The following is a 21,813-nucleotide window of genomic DNA, read 5'->3' on the forward strand; positions in this document are numbered from 1 at the left end:
CAGGCCCAGAAAGTGCTTCCTGTGCCGGGGAGGTGGGTACAGGGAAGTCTCGCCTGTTGGAACTGGCTGTGGGGCTGCGGCGGTGGGGACGGGCCCCGGCGTTCTGTGACATCCCCCCGCCTCCCCTCGTCTTGTCCCGGCTGGCGGCGACCGGCCTCAGCTGCAGCGGGCCCGGGGCGTGGGGCCTGGGTGAGTCCGGGCCCGGAGACCCGCGGGGCCAGGCGGGACCGCCGAGGAAGAGAGCTAGCTCTTAACAATGCTGGTTTGGGGGCCTGCGTTTTGCAATCCCATCGACGGGTGCAATCCTGGCACTTCTCTTTTAGACCCGAGGAAAGACGCACCCGTTTCTAGGGCCTCCCAGGTTTAAGACGGGGGAATAAGAGGAGTAATATATCTGCCTTTAGGGACTGCAAGGTTATTTCTCTAGCTTTCCTCACTGGAGCTACCAGAACAGATACTGGGACCACGGGGACGGTGTTTCTCCTAGGTCGGATTGTTGCTTCTCATCTTTAACATCGAAACATCATTTCGTCCCCACACTGTCGTTCCTCTTTTGTTCGTTTTGTAGTTGAGCATCTCTGAATCCCATTCTTAGCAGCCTTGTGTCCTACACCCTGAACTTCCAGTTAGTTAAAAGAAAAAAAAAGTAACCACATTAGGTTTTGGGGTTTTTTTAGTTGCCAATTTGATTGGGTCACCTTTCTTATCTTTCACGCTAGTTTCCAGTTTACTTCCCTTGCATTACTTGATCTCCCATCCATTATTCACCTTCTATAGCTGCGCCTCCTTTCATGTATAGTTTCGTTGGTTGCTCCATTGGATATCTGAAAATTTCTCCTTCCAGCCTGTCATTGAAATCCATTCGATCTGCGCCTGTGCGTTATCGGGGTTCTCATTCAAATTCCTTTGCTACAGAATAAGCACGACCATTTCAGGTGACATAGGAGAACGTGGCAAGACTTTCTGATACAGTTTTCGTGCAGCAATTTTGGGACACATTTCCCATAATTTAGATCTCTGCTGTCCAGTTCTGTAGCCAGTAGCTACATCAGGCATTTGAAATAGGCTAGTCTGAATTGAGATGTGCTGTGAGTGTGAAATACACACCAGATTTTGAAGACTCAGTACAAAAAAAGGTAAAATATGTCATTAATAACTTTTATATTAGTGTCAGTATGATAATATTTTGGACATACTGTACTGCGTTAAATTGAATATTAAAATGAATTCCATCCACGTTTTACTTTTTAATATGACTGCTAGAAATTTTTAATTTATTTATGTGACTCTATTTCTATTGGATGACAGTCATATTTAGTTCCTCTTATTTCAACTCCATATTTAAAGACCACAGCTATGTCTTTTGGGCCTCTGGAGTTATTACAGGAAATGGCCTCTAGTCTAGACTCGTTCATATTAAGCAAAGGGGCCCGTATTGTATTTTGGTCACTTGTTTTTTGTTGTTGTTGTTGAGACGGAGTCTTGCTCTGTTGCCCAGGCTGGAGTGCAGTGGTGCGATCTCGGCTCACTGAAATCTCCGCCTCCCTGGTTCAAGCAATTCTCCTGCCTCAGCCTCCCGAGTAGCTGGAACTATAGGCACGCATCACCATGCCCGGCTAATTTTTGTATTTTTAGTAGAGACGGGGTTTTACCCTATTGGCCAGGCTGGTTTTGAACTGCTGACCTCGTGAATCGCCCGCCTTGGCCTCCCAAAGTGCTGGGATTACAGGCGTGAGCCGCCATACCCAGCCTGGTCACCCCTTTTTAATTTTCATTCCTACATTACCCAGAACTAGACTGTTTCTTTCTCTGAACATGCAATCCTTTGCCCTCATAACTTAATCCTGTCCTAAAAATATTTAAACAATTCTAAAACAATCTGTTGTAGACATTTCTGGCAAGCTTTGCAAATCATTTATTGAATACCTGTTGTTCTTTCAGTATGTAAACATGAGAAAACTAATAGTCTTTCCTAAATTAACCTTTCAGTTGAAAATATTCCATGTTTTGGGGATTAGGTATTAGCCTAAGTGTGCCTCACTTTTCACAAAGATTGTGTTAGACTTCTCCATAATATACTGGTATACTGGTGTAGATTACCCTTTTTTTTTTTTTTTTTTTTTTTTTTTTGAGACGGAGTCTCGCTCTGTCGCCCAGGCTGGAGTGCAGTGGCGCGATCTCCGCTCACTGCAAGCTCCGCCTCCCGGGTTCACGCCATTCTCCTGCCTCAGCCTCCCGAGTAGCTGGGACTACAGGCGCCCACGACCATACCCGGCTAATTTTTTGTGTTTTTAGTAGAGACGGGGTTTCACCATGTTAGCCAGGATGGTCTCGATCTCCTGACCTTGTGATCCGCCCGCCTCGGCCTCCCAAAGTGCTGGGATTACAGGAGTGAGGCACCGTGCCCGGCCAGATTACCTTTTAAAAGAACCTCATGACACATTCTTTTTCAAATAAGATTATATTTAAAATGTAGTGATAATTTTGTTTGGAATAACTTTTTTTTTTTTTTTTTTTTGTGGCACAATCTTGCTCTGTCACCCAGGCTGGAGTGCAGTGGCACAATCATAGTTCACTGTAACTTTAAACACCTAGACTGAAGTGATCCTCCCATCTCAGCCTCCCAAGTGGCTGGGACTACAAGTGAGCACCACCATGCCCGGCTATTTTCTTTTTTATTTCTTTTAGAGACAGGATCTCACTATGTTTCCCAGGCCAGTCTTGAACTCCTGGCCTCAACAATCCTCTGGCCTTGTCCTCCAAAAGTGCTGGGATTATAGGCATGAGCCACTTGTGCCTTACCTGAATTCTCTGTAATATGCTGGTATAGATTATCTTTTAAAAGAACCTCATTTGGGTGGCCAAGGCTGGCAATCGCCTGAGGTCACGAGATCAAGACCATCCTGGCCAACATGGTGAAACCCTGTCTACTAAAATACAAAAAATTAGCTGGGCATGGTGGTGCATGCCTGTAGTCCCAGCTACTAGGGAGGCTGAGGCAGGGGAATCACTTGAACCCGGGAGGTGGAGGTTGTAGTGAGCTGAGATTGGGCCAGTGCACTCCAGCCTGGTGACGGAGTAATACTCCGTCTCAAAAAAAAAAAAAAAAAAAAAAAACCTCATGTTGTTACATCCTTTTGCAAGTAAGATTATATTAAAAATATAATGACAGTCTTGTTCGGGATAAACATAGTTTTATATACTTATGAAGTCAGGGCATACGTTAGATTTATTATGGACTGATTCTTAGCTAAAGAACGCAGTGGAAACATCCTCCGAGAGGTTTCCATTCATTGTTAGTTTTTCCCTTACAGATTTTTCTTTAAAGAGTAAATTTTATATTGCGGGAAATGAGACAACATAGCTACTATTTAGATAATTACATAAATTAAAGGCTATTTTAATAATATCCTAGGTATTCAGAAATTCAATATTAGCAATTACAGAGAAATTAGGGGAAGTTTATTATATGTAAGTCAACTGTTTTTCTTTTATATTTTTCTTTCAATATATTTTTCTTTTATAGTTGAAATAGATCATGTAGATCTATTTTAATTTTACCACCTTCTTGCTTTCTTGGTCTACTAATTTCAAAGTTCTGTGTGCATTTTGAGACATTACTGAAAATGCCGATTTGTCTTAAAGTTGACTTCAACATTTTTAACATGAAAGATTTTTTCTTAAATGTCATATAGTTATTACATTGTAATAGATCTAATTCAGGAATTAAAGTTTTCCCTTTTTCTCTCTTCTGTTTGCTTGACAGTTTGCAGATACTCAAAGCCTTTTGCCTTTTTGTAATGATTATTTTATTTATTTTATTTTTTTTGAGACAGAATCTCACTCTGTCACCCAGATTGGAGTGCAGTGCCGTGATCCTGGCTCACTGGAGCCTCCGCCTCCTGGGTTCAAGCGATTCTCCTGCCTCAGCCTCCAAGTAGTTGGGGTTACAGGTGTGTGCCACCATGTCCAGCTAATTTTTTGTTTTTTGTTTTTTGTTTTTGAGACAGAGTCTCCCTCTGTCATCCAGGCTACAGTGCAGTGGCGCCATCTTGGCTCACTGCAACCTCCACCTCCCGGGTTCACACCATTCTCCTGCCTCAGACTCCTGAGTAGCTGGGACTACAGGCGCCCACCACCATGCCCGGCTAATTTTTTGTATTTTTAGTAGAGACAGGGTTTCACCGTGTTAGCCAGGATGGTCTCGATCTCCTGACCTCGTGATCCACCCGCCTAGGCCTCCCAAAGTGCTGGGATTACAGGCATGAGTCACGACGACCAACCAATTTTTTGTATTTTTAGTAGAGACAAGGTTTCACTGTGTTGGCTAGGCTGGTCTTGAACTCCTGGCCTCCAGTGATCCACCTGCTTCGGCCTCCCAAAGTGTTGGGATTGTATGCGTGAGCCACCATGCCTGGCCTTGTAATGATTATTTTTTTGTAATGATTTTTAAATAGAGATTCATATATTGGAAATGAATATGAGTTGGTTTTTTTTTTTGAGACAGAGTTTTGCTCTTGTTGCCCAGGCTGGAGAAATGAATATGAGTTTTTAAAAATTAATTATGAATGTATTAACATTTGTATTTCAGGTTTTTTGTGACATCGTAAACATGAGCCCCACACAGTGGGACTTCCCTGTGGAATTATGTTGCCGGCCTATGGCCTTTGTTACTCTAACGGGCCTGGATGTAGTTTATAATGCAGTCCATCGAGCTGTCTGGGACGCCTTCTGTGCCAATCGGAGAGCTGATCGAGTACCAATTTCTTTCAAGGTGCTCCCAGGTGACCATGAGTATCCCAAATGTAGACCCAAGGTAATGGCATTGTGATGGCATGTGTTCTTTCCCTCTCTCTCTCTATGTGTGTGTGTGTGTCTTTTTTGTTCTGTTGTGTGTGTGGAGTTTATCAAGACAGTGGTCACAGTGGTACATAAAGAAAGCCTTAGGCATTTTCATGTAATACGCTGCATGTATATTTAATAATAGTTCTTTTTTTTAAACTCCAGAGGAATAATTACTTTATAAAGCTTTCTATCCTACGAGCCCAGGTTTTCCTTTTTTTGTTTTTAGGAAAAAACCCAACATAGTCCCCTCTAAAAGGAAGGTCTTGCATTCCCCACCATCATTACTAATGTCGTTTTTGAATCCGATGGTCTGTGCAATGTGGCTCAATTTCACAGATTTTTTGAGCACTTGCTTTGTGATAGGTACCTGGAACCATGCAACAAGCTAGTGATACGAATTTAAGTGAGACAGGTTCCCTATTCTTGAGGAGTTATACATAAACTAACACAGTTTATTCATTGCGGAATGAAGAAAGGTATTAAGTTCAAAACTGACTTTTAAGGTGAACAACATAGTAAAGACGACTTTACCTTAGATAATAATTATTATCATGATGATAGTATCACTAATAGCTAACATAGTTGTAAAAAAACAGTAAAACAGTTTACTGTTTTAAGCAGTTTATGTGTAGTGATTTGTTATTTATCATAATCTTATGAGGTTGGTTTGAAAGTTAGGTGATAAAACCCTTTTAGTTCTGACCCCTATCCTTTTTTTTTCTTTTGCCCTAGAGCAGTGTCTCTGACATAGTAGTCTCTGGACCAAGTATGTCATCATAACCTGGGGTATTTATTTAAAATGTAGATTGCAGCCCTCCTCTTTGGTTTCTGGGAATATAGGACTTGGTCACCGGCTGATTATTTTTGTGTGTGTTTGAGAACCACACGGACAACATTTCATATACCCAGCCCTGGAAACTGAGCTCTCTGAAATTGTGCAAGTAATAGCATCCCAGCCCTGGCCCTCACACGATTATTTTTCTTTTCTTTCTTTTTTTTGAGACGAAGTCTCGCTCTGTCCCCGAGGCTGGAGTGCAGTGGCGCGATATCGGCTCACTGCAAGCTCCGCCTCCTGGGTTCGTGCCATTCTCCTGCTTCAGCCTCCCGAGTAGCTGGGACTACAGGCGCCCGCCACCACGTCCAGCTAATTTTCTGTATTTTTAGTAGAGATAGGGTTTCACCGTGTTAGCCAGGATGGTCTCGATCTCCTGACCTCGTGATCTGCCCACCTTGGCCTCCCAAAATGCTGGGTTTACAGGTGTGAGCCACCGTGCCAGGCCTACATGATTATTTTTCTTTAGTGTCATTTTGTGTCAAGAAGGCAGGGAGCCCAGCACAAGCCCTCTTTTCTCTTCTTAATGCTCGAATTCAAGCTGCTTTTCATGTCTCTATTCCCAGCTTTTGGCTGAGTCCCCATGTTATTTTGTGTCAGACTTCCTTATTGACCTCATCTTTCCTTACTGGAGGTAGACATTGGATCAACATGAAGTGGAGTAGTCTGAGCCAGCACAGCTGATTTGGAAGGAATGTGAGGTTTCAACTGCATCCTTCAGGGCTAACACTCAAATCTACAGCATCCTCTTCCCACTCTGTGGCACTCAGTGCTCAGACTCAAGTGGCTGCTGTGAAGCTTCTGTTTAAGAATTGTTCTCTGCTTTGTACTTCATCTACAAGTGAGGTGAAATGCATCACAGCAATATGTCTTTGAAATAAACAAAGCCTATTGGATTTTAGATAATATTTTATTTGAGCAGTTTTATAAGAACAGAAGCTGGAATGGTGAAGAATATAAGTAGAATTTACCTGGAAATGGGCTACTTTTTTTTTTTTTTTTTTTTTTTAGCAAAGTATTTGAGACCCTTGACATCATTAGACATGCATCATCGTTTTATGCATTCAGTTATGGGGCTGATAGAAACTCTTTGGCTTCAGTCATTCTTTAAATGGGAAGTATAGCTTCTCCAGGGTTGAGATTCCACCTTCAACACTTACTAGTTCTTACTGAATCTGTAAGCCTGAGTTTCCTAATCAAAAATGGGAGGTGTGTATATTGAATGAGATCAATGCACATAAAGTGCTTGGCACTCAGTAACAGGTGGTTTCTGCTCCTGTCAGGTAACTTTTCAATTTCTGCCAATGTTTGCAGAGAACTTCATATGAGTGGTACATTCCTAAAGGGATCTTAAAGACTGGCTGGATGAATAAGCATCTGAATCTGGTGCCAGCCCTGGTGGTTGTGTTCTATGAACTGGACTGGGATGAGCCTCAGTGGAAAGAAAAGCAGTCTGAGTGCGCCACCAGAGTGGAAATAGTCAGGTATGATCTTCTGTGTCAGGGCAGCTATGTCAGTTTGCACATGTGTGTTATTCACTAACATTCCTTGAAGGCAATGGAGTACCGTTCAGACTGCAGTGGTCACTTTGCGAATTGACCTCCAATGAATCTTGTTCACTTCCTCACAGGTAGCATAATTATTGACTGTATATAATGCTGGGTACGTGAAGAAATTTAGAAGACTAATTGGTCTGAATTTCCAAATGTTTTTCTTGTATTATCTTTTTTGGAGACATAGTAATTTACTGTTTAGTCTCTTAAAACGCTTTGCTTTATCACTGTTTAAGTTTCAAATAATTAATTCTTTTGGATGACTACTCTGCAGTGTATCACCATAAAGAAGTAAGTTGCATTATAACTTTTACATAAAAGTATACATTAATCTTTTGCTTTTAAGGAAGATTTTTAAGATTAGAAGATGTGAGATCATACTTTTAGAATTTAAATCATTGTGACATATATGTGCTTTGTGTGCAGGAAAAGTTTTCTTCTGATCTTGGTTTTTTTAGTTGAAATTTATCTTCGGTTGAATGACCAAGGTTGTATTTTATGTGAAGTCATGAATACATTTTTTAAGTTAAAATAGTTAATTTTATTCTTGCTTTTTCATTGCAGGCAAAGTTTACAAGGAAGAAACACAAAAGTTGCAGTGGTTCTGATTCAGAAGAAAACCCCTTTGCCCCCAGGTATCAGAAGTCTAATTAATGAATTAATTGTTTTATACCTCCAATTCTTATTAAAGGGAGATAGGGATTTTTTGGATGTTTAAATCTTTTATGCATTCAGTTGTGGGGCTGATAGTATGTTAACTTTAAAAAGCACCAATGATACATGAACAAATGCTTATTGTAAAAAATTAAAGATAGTGAAGAATGCAAATCTCAAGTTCCCCTAGTTCCCCTAGTTCCCCTGTTCCACTTGTCTTCTTATGTAGGGGATATAGGAAGGCATGTTCTATTCACAAAACAATTCACTTGAATTTTTTTACAAGAGAATAATTTTTTTTGACTTCCAAAGCTTTCCAAAAAAGAATATAATTTACTTATCTAAGATCTATTTGAAACTGTATTCCTTATATGAAATTTTTTCATTAATTTTCTGTAGGGCAAAGAAAAAGGCTATAGGATTTGTAGTTTTCTCTTGGAAAATGTCTTAGTTTCAGATTCTTATTTCCACTTTCCCAGACTTTTGTAGACCAAAATATATTTTTGTTTCTGTGTTGAAACTTATAGCATCCAAAATGGTTTTGGAGACTTCTTTCATGAATTATTGCTTCCAGGTTTAGTTATGTTTTTTGAAATAGTTATGTGGTGTATCTGTTGGCATTACTTGGCCACCTACCCTGGCTCGGTAGAAAATTCCGCAGTGTCTTCCTAAAAGGCGTGTACTGTGTAACCTCTAAGAAGCACACAGAGCTCTCCAGGAGCCCCTGAGTCCTGCTGGTGTGATGAGAAGCCGTTTGGGTTTTTATTCCTAATTCTGTTTTTCAGACTTGGGGAAATAGTTATTTGGGAAGCTACATTAGTTATTTTATTTCTCATTCATCTTGATGGGGATTGTCAACAGGAGAAGATGTCATTGCTTCAGAAAGGGCTGCAGCTTTATGCAATGCATGTGAACTCTCAGGAAAGTCTTTGTTTGTACTGCCGCACACTGACCACCTTGTGGGTTATATTATAAGGTGAGTAGAGGTCTTTTAAAGTTTTGTTTTTTTAGATTATTAAGAATTGAGAAATTGGTAGCTTAGACCCATTTATTTTTTTAAAAAATCATGTTCATGAAAAACATTCATATGATACAGAGGCTATGGGGTAAAAATAAAAGTCTTTTTTGTTAAATTCTTAACCCTCTCCAATTCCCTGAGGTAACCAGTATCAACAGTTGCTCAAGTTTCCTTCCAAAAAATGTCTTTTTGTATAAGAACAAATATATGTATTTCTTTATAGTATCCGTACCACACACACAAACACAAAAACATAAATGTGCTCATGTGATACACAGTGATCTTCCACTTAACATTACCTCATTAACATGCTTCCATATGTGCATCTAGGTCAACTTTATTTAAAGAAACAAAGTTTATATGTTTCTCCATTATACTTTCCAGTAATTACCCATGTCCTTGAGTGACATGTCTGTCCTGTGCAATGGAGAGTGTCTCCATTGCACGCTGGCCTGTTTTTGCTTCATTCTTGAGCTGTCGATGGATCTATGTCACTAATTTCTTAGGAAGGTGTGAGCCCTGTCATATCTTAAATATCTTTATAAAGCCTTTGTGTATAAAGGGCAGATTACCTGGAGACACAACATTACCTCAAAAATCATGTGGTCATTATTCATTGTTTTGTAGCATTTATTGTCACACAGAAGTTTTGTAGTAGTACATTTTATGCTAGGATGTATTTAGATATGAATATTTTCATTGATTTTGACTGTAAAATGGTTTTCCTTTTCATTCTGCCTAAGTGTCCTTCATTAACTCATGAACAGTTTTATTTATTTTTGAGTATTGCTTCTCTTGCATTTGTTTCTTTCTCAGAAGCAAACCTCTGAAAATGATCCGCTGCAGGAGGTTACCTGGCCTTCTCACTGGTATATAAATGACCAGGCTTCTAAGAAAGAGAAGCATACATTTAGCAGAGAACATGCAGAGGAATAGGATCAAATGAAAAGATGAATTGCAAAGAAACTTAAATGCAATTAGCAAAATAAATCTTTACACTGGAAGCAGTAAACAGTAGAATTCACACCACAGAAAATCAAGTCCATGGTGCCCAGGATAACATTGAGATAATTGCTTAGAATTCAGAGGAAAAGAATAAATGAGTTTTATTCCTTAAATGCAGACATATGAGCAATAGGGAACAGAGAGAAGAGAGGGGCAGCTGGTAGCACACTCAGGCAACTTTTCTTTCCACTGAGGCTCATCCCAGCATCACACCTGGCCTCAGCTCTCCAGGCCTGGATAGCTCCCCATTGACTCTGCACTTCAGTGCTTTCCTATTCACAGTGCTGTTCCTTGTCAGATGCTTTCATAGTCATGCCCACCTGCCAGCTCTCCTTTTCTGGGCTCTCTCTTACTCAACATTTAAGGCTACAACGAAGCCTTCGTTAGAAAGCTGTTGTCTTCTGTGCTACACCCTGCTGTAATGACTCTTCACCGAGCAGCATTACCTTCCAGAGGCTATTTGGCAATGCCTGGAGACTTTTATGATTGCCACAACTGAGGGGGTTGCTGTATTGGCTTCCAGTGGGTAGAGGCCAGGGATGTTGCCACACACTCTACAGTGTACAGGACAGCCCTGCACAATGAGGAATTACCTGGCCGAAATGTCAGCAGTGCTGAGCTTGAGAACCCTACCTTAACCATCAGTGATCCTGCCACCACAGCTTTCAAATTTAGGCGGTCATGGATTCAAGAGAAACAGAGGATGGGCCTCTGCCCTTAACCACTTGTAGTTTTGTTGTGGATGATGAAACATTTCAATAAGGAGTACATTGTCAAAATAACTGATGTAAAAACAAGTGCCCTGGGTCCATAGCCTCCAGTATGTGGATACAAGATGGGGAGTGCATAAGATAGTCCATTGGAGATGAGGAAACTCATAGACCCTTTCTTCAGATTTATATTTTATCTTCAGAGAGAGAGAGAGTAAAGCTGAATATCAGGACATCTTCATCTCATTGATCTGGGAGGGAAGTAGCGGAGCTACTGATGGCACACTTGCTCCTGTACTTTCAGAGCCTTTCGAGGTATTACCTATAAATGCTACAGTGATTTCATTAATGTTTTTTTAAGTGTCAAAATGTTAGAATCGTGATAAAACTTCTGTAATGCATTGGGAGTGATTGTGAAAATCTTTTGTATTGGAGAAGTTTGGTGATCATTTCAAGGCAAAATACAGGAGTTGTCCAAGTTAATGATTCGAGTAAGCATTTTTCTTTTATTAAAAAGTAAGTGTTCCGAACGTTCAGACCTTTCCTCTTAGGACAATAGGCTGTCTGTGTCATGCTTACTAGCAGCTGTTTAAAAACCACGCACATACTTTGCCTTTCAAAACAAAGGTGACAGTTTCATAATGAGTAAGAAAGCAAATGCTTTTCAAAGGAAAGTTGTGCTATAGAGAGAATATGCCAAAAATGGCTCTGGAAAATATTGGAAGCAGTTTTCTTTTCTTTTCTTTTTTAAGATGGAATCTCATTCTGTCACCCAGACTGGAGTGCAGTGGCACAATCTCGGCTCACTGCAACCTCTGCCTCCCAAGTTCAATCGATTCTCCTCCCTCACCCTCCTGAATAGCTGGGACTACAGGCATGCACCACCACACCCGGCTAATTTGTTTGTTTTTTGGTTTTTGGTTTTTTTTGAGACAAAGTCTCACTGCGTCGCCCAGGCTGGAGTGCAGTGGCGTGGTCTTGGCTCACTGCAACCTCTGCCCCCCAGATTCAAGTGATTCTTCTACCTCAGCCTCCCAAGTAGCTGAGATTACAGGCGATCTTGGCCAGGCTGGTCTTGAACTCCTGACCTCATGATCCACCCGTCTCAGCCTCCCAAAGTGCTGGGATTATAGGCGTGAGCCACCATGCCCGGCCTAATATTTGTATTTTTAGTAGAGTCCGGGTTTTACCACATTGCCCAGGCTGGTCTCGAACTCCTGACCTTAGGTGATCCGCCCACCTCGGCCTCCCATAGTGGTGGGATTACAGTCATGAGCCACTGTTTCCGGCCCTGGAAGCGGTTTTCTAATTAGTTTAAAATTATTTGAAGCAAAGAATTTCCATGGGCTTGAACTCCGTTGTTAAAAATACAAAACGATGTATGCAGATGTACAGATTCGTGCAGTTAGATTTTTGTCTCTGATCTTCGTCTTTCCATAAATTAAAAATTGGAACTGCTGTAAGCATTTGGCTGGGCGGGACAGTATTGAAGCAGTGTTTCACTCTCCCTTCTGTCCCCTTTTCCTGAAAAGGCTGGAGGAGAAAGGAAGAAAGGATGTAAGGACCCCACCCCTCATCCTCCGCAGCCCCAGCTGCTGCTCCTGCTTCTGCTCTTGTGCCTTTTATTTGCAGCCTTTAGCACAGGATCTGCCTTCAATATCACTTCCTTTTAAGTATACAGTAGTCCTCCTTTTGTCCTCCAAAGTTGTGTGAATATTTTTGCCTCTTAGGTACTTTACAAAATTCAGGAACACCCCTTTTAGACATAAATCTGCATCTATAACTTAGAAACTAGAATGTCCTTCACCTGAAAACCGGTAGCTCTCTTTCCTGGAATCAGTGCTAGTTTTTCAAAGTTCAGTTGCAGTGGCTAAAATATATGTTTGTATGCTCTGAAAAATGTGCTTGCTCGATATGCTAGTGCAGTGGTGGCAGAAAATGGACTCCAGGTGATCTTTATATGAATATTGCTAAGAGTAAATATACATGTGTTCTAATAAAAAGTTAGAATAAGGAGCAGCTCGTAATTAAAAGTTTAACCTAAATTATCTGGTAGGATAAATTCTATTTCGAGACAGGTCAAACAATAAAATACAGATAATTGTGTGCGTATTTGTATATATGTATGTACGTGTGCATCTTGTCTAGCTGAAAACAAGTTGATCAGGTTCCTACCTTCATAAAGAAGCTGATTTAACTGTGGAGACCAAAAGCATCCATGTTAAATTCCACAGAGCACTGCAAGTGTAAATTCTGTAATATAGTTTGTAAGTCTTACAGGATTTCAGAGAAGAAATAAATAGATGTGACCTGGGAAGGTTTAAGGAAGAGGAAGGCCTGCAACTGTGCTTGAAGGTGTGGATTAGTGGGAGGAAGTGGTGGTTATTTTGGACAGAGGAATGTCATAAAAAAGCATGGACATCTGAAGTTCAGCTAGTTTAAATCACTAAATGGGAAGACTGAATCAGTTGGATTTTTTTTATTGTAGAACAAAAAAAACTCAAGGTCTCTTTCCTTAAAAGAGCATTCTTAATGTTTGGTGTTGCCTTAAAAGTGTAATGTTTGAGTATCTGGTAAGAGAATTGGTCTTTTCACTAACAGCCTTATGTCTTGACTAGATTTGTCGTTTATTTATTTATGTTTGTGAAACTGGTTATAAGGTTTTCTCCAAATAAGCCTCAAATAATAAAGAAGTGTATGAATTAAAAAGTGGAAGCCTTACAACATTTATGCTCTATCCCGTGATGTCTCTGTAGCCTGTTACGGTTAAAGCGAGGGAAAGATTTGACTCTGTATCCCTCAGTTTAGAGGAAATAATAGCACTTACCAAGCCTACTTACTCTCAGTCTTCTGTATTGACTGTTTAACAGGTGTTTTATCTCTAAGTACACATTCAGCTTGAAAACTAAAACCACACTTATCTTTGATATTTACTGAGACAATCTAGATTAATAATACTGATTCTCTATTGAGAAGGATTTTTTGTTTTTGTTTTTTCAATCATTCAGAATAGTCTGTAGACATATTTCTGGCTACCATAACATTAGACATTCTAGTCAGTGCCTTGTTGCTACCCGTTTGCAAATTTTTTTTTTTTTTTTTTTTTTTTTTGAGATGGAGTCTCGCTCTGTTGCCCAGGCTGGAGTACAGTGGCGTCATCTCCGTTCATTGCAAGCTCCGCCTCCTGGGTTCATGCCATTCTCCTGCCTCAGCCTCCTGAGTAGCTGGGACTACAGGTGCCCACCACCACACCTGGCCAATTTTTTGTATTTTTAGTAGAGACAGGGTTTCACTGTATTGGCCAGGCTGGTCTTGATCTCCTGACCTCGTGATCCGCCTCTGCCTCCCAAAGTGCTGGGATTACAAGCGTGAGCACTGTGCCCGGCCCCCATTTGCAAAATTTAAAGGATAGCTTAGGTTAATACATTCCTTCACACATTATTTGGTTCAAGGTTAGATTCTAATTTTGTCATATTTTAACATTTTTAAAACTACAGTTTTGAAAATAGAAAAATCTTAAAAGGCCAGACATGAGGGTTTATGCCTGTAATCCCAATACTTTGGGAGATCGAGGCATTTGGATCGTTTAAGTCCAGGAATTTGAGACCAGCCTGGGCAACATGGTGAAACCCCGTCTCTACAAAAAATATAAAAATTAGCTGGGCGTGGTCATGTATGCGTGTAGTTCCAGCCACTCTGGAGGCTGAGGTGGGTAGATCACTGGAGCCCAGGAGGCTGAGGCTATAGTGAGACTTGATTGCACCACTGCACTCCAGCCTGGGCAACAGAGCGGGACCCTGTCTCAAAAATGAAATAAAATGAAATGAAATGAAATGAAATAATGAAATGAAATGAAATGAAATATCTTAACCTAGAAAATCAAATATAAAATATAATAGCTGATATTTAAGTTCGTCTTTTATCTGGCTATGAGTTCTGCTTTCTTTCACGCCCTAGGCAGATAACTCCTGATAACTTCTTTTCACCAAAGAAAGCTTGAGTTGTGTATCCATCTCTGGTCAGATTTTCTTGTTCCTATGTAAGTTATAGAATGATGGAGGATTTAAATCACACAAATGTTTTCACCTTATTTGCCAGTTCTCATTTTTGGTTCTTTCCCCATTAGTTTTCTTATTCTTTTAAATCCTAAATACTAAAATCACCAAAAAAGTGAAATCTAATTGATTAATAATTTTTTTCAGACTTTTTATAAAAATATAAAATAGTAGGGGCGAATGTGCTTTTAGAGATTCCAATCAAATTTTAGGCTGGGAGCGGTGGCTCACACCTGTGATCCTAATCCCAGCACTTTGGGAGGCCAAGGTGGGCGGATCACTTGAGGTCAGGAGATCAACACCAGCCCTGCTGGCCAACATGGTAAAACCTCACCTAAACTAAAAATACAAAAATTAGCTAGGCATGGTGGCACATGCCTATAGTCCCAGCTACCTGAGAGGCTGAGACACAGGAATCGCTTAAACCAGGGAAGTGGAAGTTGCAGTGAACCAAGATTGCGTCACTGCACTCCAGCCTGAGTAGTGACAGAGCCAGACCCTGTCTCAAAAAAAAAAAAAAAAAAAAAAAGATTACCAAGTTTTTATGAATCAGAGAAAGGTATTTTTATTTGTTGTATCCTGTATTATAAATAATTTTAAATGGCTTTTGGATGGTCTTGTTTTTAGACTTTTTGATCTGAAAATTCAGGTTATCTTTTGCTTCACTTTGTCTTATTCATAATGTAAAACAGATATTTCTGTCACCATTTTACTTTCAGGTCTCACAAATATTCTTGAAAAGTTTGGTTTAAAATAATTTAATATGTAAATGCTTGTTTGTTTTTGTTTTTTACAGATTGGAAAATGCCTTTTATGAACATGCACAGACTTATTACTACACTGAGATCAGAAGAGTGAAATCTCATAAAGAATTTTTGAATAAAACAACACACCAGGTACGTGATTTTTTGCAATAATAGAAGCATTCTGGAGCGGATTATTATTATTTTTGAGGTGATTATTACATGTTCTTATTACTTTAATGTTTTAAATGGTTTCAGCATTTCTAAAGTTTTTTTCAACACTTTTAAAAATTAATTTGTTTTTAAATTAAACTCTTTGCTTTTAAAGTTCTTAAAGGTAGATTTTTATAGCCTTCTTAATTGTGCCTTTATTTGTGGGAATAATTCTTGTATTTCAGTTTTGAATATTTTTCTTCATTCTTTTATGTCTCCTCATAATAAACATTACAATTTTCACATTTTAAATAGAATATGTATAATAGTAATTTTTTTGTCTCTTTTTAGCTTTTATTTGTTAGGCATCAGTTCAAAATAGCTTTCTTCAGTGAGTTGAAACAAGATACACAAAATGCGCTGAAGTAAGTTGTTAAGCTTTCAAACTAAATGTTTCCTGTTTTTATATTAACAATAACATGTAATGGAAATTTCTGAATCTCAGCCAAAGTATAATTAAGTTTAAAGTGTTCATATTGCTTAGATTTAGGAATTAGTGTAGAGATGAATGGAATATAATATTTTAGGATTTTTAAAAATTTTCATTTTATTATTGGAAGTAAATTTCATTGTGTCATAAAGCTTTCTGGTTTGATTAATTAAATTTTATGAGCCACAGAAATGTAATATTAAAATTTTCCCCATCTTCTTGACTTTTTTTTGTGTATACTCTGTAAAATTCTTGTAAGAGGCTGATTTAAACATTATCTAAATCGGACTTTGTTTTTCCAAAATAAATTTTTAAATGTGCCTCTTCACAAATTTGCATGTCATCCTTGCGCAGGAGCCACGCTAATCTTCTCCGTGTTGCTCCAATTTTAGCATATGTGCTGCTGAAGTGAGCACCAGACTATTGATTTTTATAGGTTTATACACTAGTACATTTATTAAATTCAATTTTTTAAATTAAATTTTAATGTTATCAGTCAGTTGCATCATTTTCCATTTGAAGTCTCTGCTTAGAGCCTTGAAGATTAGTTGCAGATGTGTTGGCAGTGGTTAAATATTTTAGTCCTTTGCTTTTACGAAGCAGAATTCAATGAAACTTGACCTCTTTGTAGCTTTAACTCACTTTTTGAAGACAAAGGTATTAAAAACAGCTATTTATCCCAAAATTGAGGAGGGCAAAGAAAAATAGAAATAAATAAAAATAATTTTATTATTCACAGGAATATTGCAGAAACATCTTATTTTTGTTGTTGTTTTGAGATGTTTAAGTACCAAAGCACCAAGTTGTGTTTCCTGAATCTCAACAACTTCATATAACTGGCTTTAATGTAGTTCATTTTTTTTTTTTTTTGAGACAGAGTTTTGCTCTTGTTGCCCAGGCTGGAGTGCAGTGGCGCGATCTCGGCTCACTGCAACCTCTGCCTACTGGATTCAAGTGATTCTCCTGTCTCAGCCTCCCGAGTAGCTGGGACTACAGGTGCCTGCCACCACGCCCAGCTAATTTTTATATTTTTAGTAGAGACAGGGTTTCACCATGTTGGCCATGCTGGTCTCGAACTCCTGACCTCAGGTGATCCACCCACCTTGGCCTCCCAAAATGCTGGGATTACAGGTGTGAGCCACTGCGCCTGGCCTGTAGTTCATTTTTACCGATGGTATTAGTTTAAATCCTTCAATTTCAGTTCTGTTCAAAAATAATTCTGGAAAGAAATACATTTACCTGGAAAAGTTATGAACAAACTTTTTCTATGAAAAGCCTGTTTTGAGATTTCCTCATTTCCTTCCATGTGCAAGGTAGGCCCTGTTCCCAGCAGGCCCTCCTTTCTCACCATGCTTCTCCTTCAGCGTGAGCTGCCCGAAGGACATTTTTCCCTGCTCTGTAGACTTTACCTGAGGCCAGTAATATTCACTTAACCTGTAGAGGTACTTGGGGTTAAAAAGCTCTTGACCTGTGCTGCTTTTTTTTTGAGATGGCATCTCCCTCTGTTACCTGGGCTGGACTGTGGTGGCACGATCTCAGCTCACTGCAGTCTCTGCCTCCTGGGTTCAAGGGATTCTCCTGCCTCAACTTCCTGAGTAGCTGGGATTACAGGCTTGTGCTACCACACCCGGCTAACTTTTGTATTTTTAGTAGAGACGGGGTTTCACCCTGTTGGCCAGGCTGATCTGAAACTCCTGACCTCAAGTGATCCGCCCACCTCAGCCTCTCAAAGTGCTGGGATTACAGGTGTGAGCCACCGTGCCCGGCTGACCTGTGCTGTCTTGATACCACCTTTGCTAATAAAATTTCTATTTGTTTGAGAGCTTGTAATGGTACTTTAAAATACTTATGTTTTTTAACAGAATGCTGATTTTTCTGGACAGTTGTCCAATTTCCTTTTTTAAGTTATCTGTTTGTTACTGACAGATGTTAATGACAGGAAGAACAACGCACATGTCATGGTTCTGTTCTTTATGAAATCATTGATTCCTCTCATATATTTAATAACTAAGGGCTCATTTATCAGGAAATCAGAGATTGACATTATTGAGCTGTTGAGCACTAAGAAATGTTGAGTAAATATTCTTTGTTATTTCTAGTGATTTGGTTCTTAGAAATCGTTTATTAAACTAATTTATATCATTATTAACCACCCTCCTCATTTAGGAATTATAGGACCGCCTATAATCTTGTACACGAATTGAGAGCCCATGAAACTAATATTCTGGAAATTAAGACTATGGCAGGATTTATAAACTACAAGGTAATAATTCTGCTTCCAAATACAGGGAATTTGTGTTTCAATATTAAATTATCTTTTTAAAATTTGAACATCAAAATTAATTTCTTGCTCTGAAAAGTTAGTATTTGATTAATTATGATCTCCCCTTTTATATCCTTTTTCTCAGAAGGGCATCGATTCTTAGCAGGCTATTTATAGTAGTTGTATTTTGAATTGATAAGTTCTAGAGGTTTTAAAAGTTTGGAGGGTTTTTTGGTTTTTGTTTTGTTTTTCAGTGGGAGCAAGGAGGAGTTGAGAAGAAAGCTGCCTGTATTACTGAGTTTTAAAGGATAAAATTATTAGAACTATGTGACTTCTTCTTGGTTTAATGGCACAGAAAAGAAGTGTCTATTCACCTTAGAGGAAACTTTTTTTTTTTTTTTTGAGACGGAGTTTTGCTCTGTTGCCAGGCTGGAGTGCAGTGGTGGGATCTCGGCTCACTGGAACCTCTGCCTCCCGGGTTCAAGCGATTCTTCTGCCTCAGCCTTCTGAGTAGCTGGGACTACAGGCATGCGCCACCACACCCAGCTAATTTTTGTGTTTTTAGTAGAGACAGGGCTTCACCATGTTGGCCAGGATGGTTTCGATCTCTTGACCTCGTGATCCACCTGTCTCGGCCTCCCAAAGTGCTGGAATTACAGGTGTGAGCCACCACGCCCAGCCAGAGGAAACTTTTATACCTACTGTTTGAGCATTTTATTTTGAGATTGTCTATCACAGGAATAGGTGCCCTCAGAAGTCAAGCAACGGCTGTTTGGTTCGCTTTTAGTTTTTTCACATTCATCTTAAAGATGCCTGACACTGTGTTGGTGATGTATGGCCAAATAGATACTTTAATTTGCTGTTTTTTTCTAATAGGAAAAGATTAGAAACAACCCAGTTATAAGTGATTGGTTATATAAATTATAACTGTAAACAAAGGAATATTAAAAGCTGTTGAGAATGAGGCCACTGTATGTAGTGATATAGAATAATACCCAAAATATATTGCAAGATGAATAAAGTCACAGACTAGCATATTTAGTGTGATGTTGTTATTTGTATAAAAACAATAGTTTTCTAGAAAGGCATACACATACTTATCTGTGTGTAGAATGTATCAGGAAGCATATGGCAGAAACTGATTGCCTCTAGAAAGGGAAATTAGATGGCTGAGAGACAGGAATGGACGAGAGACTGACTGTTCATGTGTTCCTTTGTACTTAAAAAATAAAAGTGAAAATTGTAACAAGCATATGGAAATAAATTTAGGCTTTGTTTCTTCCTTTTTTCCTTTTGCCCCAAATACATACATATTAGTACTATTTTGAAATAGCATGCCAGCCACAAAATTTTCAAGAATTTCTGTAATACTTGTTTGATATGGAGGTAACTTTGCTTTAATTATGCTACAGAAAATCTTTAGCTTTATGGCAAGTCTAAAACTGAAAATTGATCTATCTTATCTCAATTACCTGTTGGACATAGTTTATTTTAGTCCATGTTCTTCATTGGGGGTAATTTTTAAATTCTGTTTCATATTTTTTAAAAGCTTTTCTGAAGTGTAGAATAAATTATGTACAAATAGTGAGTTATTTTATTTCATTTCTAAAAGGGATATATAACCTTTGGTTTTAGCATAACCATTCTGATGAGGAAAATTAATTGTATTGCAAAGAGCTTCAGAGAAGGAAATTTCATTGTCTTTTTCTAATGTTATTCTCAAAATAGTTTTTAAATGAATATGTCTTTTGACTTTCTTTTTTTCCTTTATTTTGGGATCAATTTTACATTTTGCAGATCTGTAGGCTGTGTTTTCAACACAACACCCCATTGGATGCAATTGCTCAGTTCCGAAAACACATCGACTTGTGTAAGAAAAAGATTGGAAGTGCAGAGCTGTCTTTTGAGCATGATGCATGGATGTCTAAACAGTATGTTTTACATTGTCCTTTTAGAATTTTTTAAAAATGATACATAGTATTTGGAGAAATAGCATGGACTTTGGTTCTAAAACTGAACCAGGTTTTTTGTCACTAAGTAGGTTTTTGATGATGTAGCATAAGTATGTTTCTGGTAATATTGTACATTGATATTGTATACAGTTCCTTAATGGGAATTATTTAATTCATGGTACCATCTTTTTCATTCAGCATATATTTATTGAGTCTCTACCATATGTCTAGGTCCTGGGGATATAGCAGTAAACAAAATTCCTGCTGTCATGGAGCTCACTGTTTGAGAATGAAGTTTAAAAATTGCTAAAATGAAATTGTTCCCAGAAACTTGGGTGTATTTATTTGAGTGGTAGGAACTATGTTGAGATCTAGTTTGATGGTATATTTATAAAGACTTGTTAGAAGAGATGACTTAAATATAGAACCTATCTGTAACCTACAGTTAGTGTGTATTAATATTTACAAAGAAATTAGAACAAATATTAACTGTTCATCAATAGCACCATTTTAACACAGTCTGCTGAGGTTAAGGTTCCCAGAATGAATTACCAGAAATAAGCTTCTTTTTCTTTTCATTCCTCTTTATTTCTTGATTTTCTTTTCTTTAAGATTCCAGGCCTTTGGAGATTTATTTGATGAAGCTATTAAGTTAGGGTTAACAGCTATTCAAACTCAGAATCCCGGTTTCTATTACCAGCAGGCAGCATACTATGCCCAGGAGCGGAAACAGCTTGCAAAAACCCTCTGTAACCACGAAGTAAGTTACTCACTCCGTATTATCTAGCACATAGAAAAGTTATTCTTCTTTTGAAAGAAGCTAGAACTGATTGGTGTTGATAATTTTTTCCAAGTCTTTACATTTAATTAGTTTTTATTTTTTATAGCTTTAGGAATTACATTGATCTTTGGTTTTAGCCTGAGTACTCTATTTTCACCTGTGAATTGAGCAGAAGTTTTTCTTTGAAGAACTAATTTTTGGCAGTAAGTTAGTGACTATTTAGACAAGAGAAAATTACTTTAAAAGCCACATTTTCATCCTTGTCACACTATAAATCCATTGTTTTGTTTCTATGATCACTGCTGTAAAAGTTTGGAAATCTGTTTTGACCCACTGGAGAGGATAAATTTTGACTTCTTTCTCTTCCTGGGGTTTTCCTGTATGGAGACTCTTTTTTTTTTTGGAGATGGAGTCTGTCTCTTGTTGCCCAGGCTAGAGTGCAGTGGCGCAGTCTCGGCTTACTGCATCCTCCATCTCTTCATCTCTTGGGTTCAAGTGATGCTCCTGCCACAATCTCCTGAGTAGCTGGGATTACAGGCGCCTGCCACCACGCCTGGCTAATTTTTGTACTTTTAGTAGAGATGGGGTTTCGCCATGTTGGCCAGGCTGGTCTCAAACTCCTGATCTCAGGTGATCTGCCCGCCTTGGCCTTCCAAAGTGCTGGAATTACAGGCGTGAGCCACCGCGCCTGGCCTCCTGTGTAGAGACTCTTAAGAGTCTGTTTGAGGAGTAGTGTTCATTGCATAGTTTCTTGATGTT

At 38.9% G+C, this 21,813-nt stretch overlaps 1 protein-coding gene and 1 pseudogene across 10 annotated transcripts in view; one reads left to right on the top strand and one right to left on the bottom strand.

Moving 5' to 3' along the window:
- The first annotated feature begins 9 nt into the window (after window positions 1-9).
- TRAPPC11 (trafficking protein particle complex subunit 11) overlaps window positions 10-21,813 on the top strand; it is a 54,563-nt gene continuing 32,759 nt past the window's right edge. Inside the window, exons 1-12 of one of the 10 annotated variants that reach the window (XM_054683512.2) lie at window positions 39-189; window positions 845-1,136; window positions 3,837-3,953; window positions 4,592-4,816; window positions 6,992-7,161; window positions 7,795-7,865; window positions 8,746-8,860; window positions 15,469-15,568; window positions 15,920-15,993; window positions 18,225-18,321; window positions 20,119-20,252; window positions 20,886-21,033. In XM_054683512.2, coding sequence (XP_054539487.1) covers window positions 4,613-4,816; window positions 6,992-7,161; window positions 7,795-7,865; window positions 8,746-8,860; window positions 15,469-15,568; window positions 15,920-15,993; window positions 18,225-18,321; window positions 20,119-20,252; window positions 20,886-21,033 — 1,113 coding nt within the window. In that variant the 5' untranslated portion in view covers window positions 39-189; window positions 845-1,136; window positions 3,837-3,953; window positions 4,592-4,612. Of the gene's footprint in view, window positions 190-844; window positions 1,137-3,836; window positions 3,954-4,591; window positions 4,817-6,960; window positions 7,162-7,794; window positions 7,866-8,745; window positions 8,861-15,468; window positions 15,569-15,919; window positions 15,994-18,224; window positions 18,322-20,118; window positions 20,253-20,885; window positions 21,034-21,813 lie in introns of those variants that run through there. The other 9 variants (XM_063810017.1, XM_024356372.3, XM_063810018.1 and 6 more) reach the window with 9 other exon arrangements.
- Window positions 16,362-16,474, bottom strand: LOC112209038 (U6 spliceosomal RNA; annotated as a pseudogene).

The sequence above is a fragment of the Pan troglodytes genome, chromosome 3 (assembly GCF_028858775.2).
Source record: "Pan troglodytes isolate AG18354 chromosome 3, NHGRI_mPanTro3-v2.0_pri, whole genome shotgun sequence".
NCBI lineage: Eukaryota > Metazoa > Chordata > Mammalia > Primates > Hominidae > Pan > Pan troglodytes.